General features: G+C 42.1%; 1 protein-coding gene across 2 annotated transcripts in view; it reads right to left on the minus strand.

Annotated features, from left to right (window-relative positions):
- Window positions 1-5,804, minus strand: part of OPTN (optineurin) — a 17,836-nt gene extending 12,032 nt beyond the window's left edge. Inside the window, exons 1-3 of one of the 2 annotated variants that reach the window (XM_010135358.1) lie at window positions 5,627-5,804; window positions 3,635-3,837; window positions 869-1,024 (exon numbers count right to left, since the gene is read on the minus strand). In XM_010135358.1, coding sequence (XP_010133660.1) covers window positions 869-1,024; window positions 3,635-3,837; window positions 5,627-5,792 — 525 coding nt within the window. In that variant the 5' untranslated portion in view covers window positions 5,793-5,804. The remainder of the gene's footprint in view (window positions 1-868; window positions 1,025-3,634; window positions 3,838-5,626) is intronic. The other variant, XM_010135350.1, reaches the window with a different exon arrangement.
- Between the last annotated feature and the right edge of the window lie 212 nt (window positions 5,805-6,016).

Raw genomic sequence — 6,016 nt, forward strand, 5'->3', positions numbered from 1 at the left:
GAGCCACTCTTCTTGCCCACTATAAAACTCACTGCTTGATCTTTGTAGCCCAAAGGAGAATCTTTGTAGATTTCCTGCAGTTCAAAAACTTTTTTCAACAACTCCAAACAAATTTTAGTTAAATTCTCTTAATTTCTTGTTGCAGTTGTACTTTCCAGGGAGGGATCTGCTATTATGGGAATGCTGCAGACCCACTTTTTCACATTTTGTCTTTGAAGATTTTTCAAATACAACAGTAGAAAAAGTAGATTTTTATGCCTCTAGGGAACACTTTAGAGCTTTGCACCGAGTTTAGTTTGTCTGCATCTCTACACATCCGTAGAGATGCATCAGTACATCTACATCAGTAGAAAGTGAGCCCCATTCTCAAAAGAAAATGCCCCCCCTCTATGCAGAGGTGTTGCCCCTTAACAAAACAGTACTGATGTTCCCAGGAATTCCGGCTAAGACTCGACTCTCAACATTTTGAATTAATTCAAAGTCATCTCTGGACCAAGTTGTTTTTTCCAGAGAATATTTTTAGTGTGATGGAGGCTACCTATGAAATTAATTTATTTCAAGCATGAAAGTCGAAGGACAAAAATACATTCCAAGTCCTTTAACACTCCATCTTGTAATGCACAAGAGCTCTATGTCAGGTAGTCTAAGAGACCATGCAACTCTTCTCCCATATCCACCGTGCCTGTATCTTGTGTTACTGGAGAATGTCATCAAATAAACACTGTCATCACAATTACACTCAGACCTGAGTTATTCATCGTATAGCCGGGTATGAGAAGAAAATTCAGTCTGCAAAAAGAGGAGGACCAAGCTGGAACCAAAATTTCCAGCCACAGGTCACCGTGTTCTTTATATTCCACTCACTCACGTTCATCCTAATCTCCACAAAGGAATCCTCTGCTGAGATGTTCAGCTTGACCTGCAGTTCTGAAATGATGGCCAGCAGATCTGCCTTCTCAGCCTGGAGCCGCTGCACCTGGGATTTCAGCTGCCTCACTTCCTTCTCTGGAGTTGTGCAGCCCTCCTGGGATAAACAAAACCTGCATTAGCCAACCAAAATGCAACACCAGCCGAGGAGCACAGAGCCTGAACACAACAGCCATGTCCCATATCCCTTCTTCTCTGTTTAGGTTTTCAAACTGGTTTAGGTTGCCTCGAAAAGCCCAGTGTAGAGATCCATCAAGAAGTCTACACTATGAAACTAAGTTAATCAAATGAGAAGCATCATGTTTCTGGAAAACATGGGCCTTGTTCTCTGAATGAGCAGATAATTAGGATCTAAATCTTTGCCTGAATCTATTCCTCTCACTACCACACAGGGTCTCAGTCAACCTACAGAATAATTGGGTTTTTTCACCCAAATCCTTATTCCTCTTTTCCCAAATCTACCTAAGATTCTAGGGAGAAAAGACCAGTGGGCAGAGAGCTTTACCACACCCCCCACTTTCAGCCTGTCCCCACCACACAACTTCTCTGTACTCCATCTCCATGTATAAATCTTTCCCTGTATCCCAACCTTCACACAAAGTCCTATGTCCCTTCCACAAAGACTCTGTCCCTCAGAGATTCTCCCAAACTTAATCTCTCCTTCCAGTCAGGACTGTCTCCTTCACCTTCTGCCTCTTCCCTTTCCCCAGGACTCTCAAAACCCTCTCTCAAGCCTCTACACAGCCAGGAAACCTCATTTTCCCCTCTCCTTTAAATGCCTCTCCCTTTTATGAAACCTTCCCTGTGAGTCTGGTTTTTCCTTTTATAATCCGAGCCTCCCATCCCCTGGTAATGCCTTTATTATACCATATACCACTGATGTAAATTCTGGGCAATTCCTGGAGTCTGAATTACATTCTGATCTATCATTCATGCCAAATCTCCAAACTCTTGCTATGCTGACAGCATCTCTCGCACTGCAGTACCACTCTACCCGCCTGACTTGCCGCTGTTACTGATACTGTGCTTAGGCTGTAAAAGAATGCAATCAGAGTCAGCCCCAGCGAAGAAGAGCGAGCTTCACAGCAACTTGTGCTAAGAGTGACACGGTTTTGAGAGAAACTCTCCGGTGCATGCTGGTTTATCACTAAGGGAAGCAACAAATACAACTGTGATTGAGTGAAACAGAGATGTCGCTGAACACTAGCAGTGGACAAGAGACTCTCTCTGTTAATACACAGAGATGAGAGAAATTAAGACTCATTTTATATTAGTCTTCCTGTAGAAAAATTTTTTTCATTCTCTTTCTAAACAATAAAAAAAAAACCAAAGTAGAATTAAGGCATTCAAGAAAGAAAATAATTTTGGCTTAAATGACACAGTTTGAAAACCATAATCAGAAACGAAAATGTTGCTGTTTAAATTCCCACTGGCTGATAAAACCGCAAAGAATCACAGAAGAACCAGGGCTTACTCTATGAAGCTCTTCGAATGAGATAATTAAATGAGATTTATTTTTACTTTTTTGGATGTTGGATTTCTCAGGCAGGTTGGATCCCTCTGTCAGTAACATGTTCTAAGTATTCAAAAGTATAAGAAGTTCTACAACACAGAGGCAAAACAAATCCTCTACCTCCCCTTAAAAACTATCAGATTTATGAAATTGAGTTTCCTTGATAATCCCAAAACACCACTTCTAGCCTGTAAGTGAATGATTGTGTAAGTAATACTTACACAATCTCATTATTTACATTACTTTCTTCCTCCTTGTAACTTACTAACTCACTGGCCAGTTTTGATTTACATGCTCAAAAATTTCTTACAGAGTTCCGTAAAACAGGCAGTCAGAACAGGAAAGGAGAGTCTATTAGTGTCTCCACTGAGAAAAAGGCTGATACACTCATCAGGAGACAAAGAATCCACGTGGGTCCTGGAGGTACCAGATACCAGGATCCATCAGTCTGGCTCTGCAAGAAACGTCTCGTTCACCACTTCTTCACGTGTCCGTGTGGGACACAAAGCAGGTTTTGGTGTACAGGCTCTGACCATAGATGTCTTCAGTACTACCTGCAAAATGTTGCCTGGCTACTCAGCATCACCCACCACACGAGAAAAGGTGTGTCACAGCCAAGGTGTAAGAAGGTGTCCAAGAACAGAGGTGACAGAGGGAGGAAACTAAGTCAGACTCAAGTGGGGCAGCAGAAGTACAGCCCTAATCTGACCTCAGTAAAAAACCTTTCACAAGAGGTGAATGTTATAATAAAAAATAGATGGTAGGTAATTTTTTTTTTTTGCTTACGTGTCAACTTCTCCGTGGAAACACAAATACGAAAGCAATTAAATGATCCTGAGACACAGATAATCTAAAGAGCAAAGGGAGGGATGAAGTCGAGAGATACCAACAGTAAACAAAATAGAGGATGAAAAGTTAGCAAGAAATGTTAATTTATTTCTTAGGTTAATTTCTTAATATTGTTAATTAAATGTTAATGGAAATGTAGATTATCTCAGGTGTGGCACAACTTTCTGTTACTACACTCTGAGAAATCTCACTTTATAAAATAAGGCCAGGCCAAGACTTTGTTAGAGCTTAAGGATAAAAATGTAGATGCTAACAGATGTCCAAACCTTCCAGTGTGCTGAAGGGGTATGAAGGCTCCAGACTTTCACTTTAAAATCATGTAAATCCAACCAATTCCATATTTACCATTTCAGCTCCTTCCTCTCTTCCCTTCAGGCTCTGAAGCTGTTGCTGTAGCTGTTCGTTTTCAACACACTTGGCTAGCAAGCACTGCTTAGCCTCCTTAAACTTCAACTCGTAAAATTCTCGTTCTTCTTTCTGCTTCTCTCGCCAGACGGAAAGCTCCTCATACCGGTCCTTCATAGCTTGGTTATGCAACTTCATGGCTTCTAAACGATAGACAGAGACAAGACACTGATTCGCATTAATGCTATCAATGAAACAGCACATTTCTACTACCCTGAGCTCAGCATCCTGAAGTATCAAAAGGGTTAGCAATAACTGAGTATGAAATGCAAAACTCGTTCTCCTGTACCTTAAATACCAAACCCAACCCAAACTTATTATAGTCCGTTGGTACTAAAATAAATAGCGTTAACTCCACTACTGAAATCACGTGCCCACACTCTCTCACTGCTTAACTTATGCCTAAACTGAGAAGTGCAAGCAAGAAATATTTTCCACAAGTGGTACTTGGTACCTTGCTACACAAGTTATTTAGATGATCAACCTGAATCAAACTCCTGAGACCTGGTAGGGAAAACAGACATCCTAGACTGATAAGTTCTTGCATGAACACAGATGCTATCAAATCAAATGTCTCAATTATGCCTGACAATGTTCTACATAAACATTTGGTTAAAATTTGATTGAAAGTGTTGAAAAAATATACCTGACAACTTACAGCAGTCAGTTCTCCCTGGCTGGGGGCCATGTGCGTGTAGAAGTAAGTATGTTATAAAGTCCATCTTACTACTGCAAAATGCTTACAAGATCTTTAGGAAGAGTCAATGAAAGTATTTCAGACTGGCTTTTTTTAAAGCAACAAACTCAAAGCCAGTTGCTTGACGACCTTTCATACATTGTGTTTTCCAGTAACTTCCACTATGTCCTGTTGCCATATTACAAACTGCCATCAAATCCTACAGGTTATGTAAATAAACGTAGCTCTAGAGAATGACTCTGCAAGGCATGAGTTACAGCAGCTGTAAATATGGTCCAGAAACATTATCTTATATGATATAGGACCTTTTAGCAAAATGTCAGAGGCGCTTCTAGAATTTCCTAGGCAGAGAACTTGGACCTCCGATTCAGGAGGAATTTAAACAGTAGTGTAAAATCACGGCACACAAGATATGTGACTTTATGCTTTGCTGCTATGTAAACAGTGAGGAACCTCCGTCTTTCACACAGGATGTTCTCAGATCTCTTGTGTTTTACTCTATCCATTAAAAAAAAACAACTGACACCTAAACTCCTGTGATCCAGAAACAAATCTATCTCACCCAAAGGACTCGTAAGTCCTTTCCAAGGAAACCCACTAGTTTCTCCCAGATAGACCCTGCCATGGGGGTCTTCCTCTTGAAGTACAGAAGGTGCTGCCACATCTTTGTGGCAGTTAGCGGTTTGTTCCCTGTTGTTACCACACGCAGGGCAGGACAGCCCGCTCCAGTTGCCCCCTCTCAGCCCAAGCGGATGCGGCTCCCTTCAGGCAGCATCCTAACCCAAACTGTTCTGGGCACTGTGCAGTACCCACCCCTCCTGGTGCAGCTGTGGCAAACTGCTTGTCTGAGATGGAGCTGCCTAACAGTCCTAAAATGCAAACCAAAAAAGCTTTTAGATGTTGACAAGCAAAGAGCATATCGTAGCAAGACACTGTTCAGCTCACCTCCAAAAATACACGGTGCTGTACTGCTTCTATGTATAATTCTAAAGCAATGAGGCCACCCATACATTGGGCTGTTCTCCCCCTAGCCTTCCACACTGATTCAGTTTGACATGTCCTATCGAAGTGGCCTTGCCACTTGCAAAGTCTCTTATACGGTGAATGCTACCCCGGCATAAAATGTCATCCAGCTAGGGCAAATGAGCACAGGAATCATACTCATAGGACAAAATCCCCCCCAGAGGAGACTATGGGCTTTTGTATTTCAAGACCAGTTTCACATGCACATTCACCTTTTAACTCATTGTTCTCAGTGATTAGTTCTTTCATCTGTTGTACCATCTCTTCTGGCGTGTAGGTACCAAGAGCAGGGGCAGCCGTGCTGTCTGTCCCATTCTCCATTTTGCTCCTGGGGTGCTCTCCATTCTCAGCAGGATGGCTCTTCGACTTGCTGGACATCTCTGAAGAGTCTAGTACAAGGTTTGCAAAGACAAAACTCTTTGATTTCTTGCCCGATAAATGTTTATAAAGAAAACACAACATACCTTGATTTTATTAACACAAGCAAGCCGCATGCCTTCCCATACTGCAATCCCAGTGACCCTGCTACAACCGAGTTGCCATCCCCCACTAACCCCTCACCGCGCTGCGTGACTAAAGCGACTGATCCCTCGGGCTGACCC

This window comes from Buceros rhinoceros, unplaced genomic scaffold (genome assembly GCF_000710305.1).
Source record: "Buceros rhinoceros silvestris isolate BGI_N320 unplaced genomic scaffold, ASM71030v1 scaffold43500, whole genome shotgun sequence".
Classification (NCBI taxonomy): domain Eukaryota; kingdom Metazoa; phylum Chordata; class Aves; order Bucerotiformes; family Bucerotidae; genus Buceros; species Buceros rhinoceros.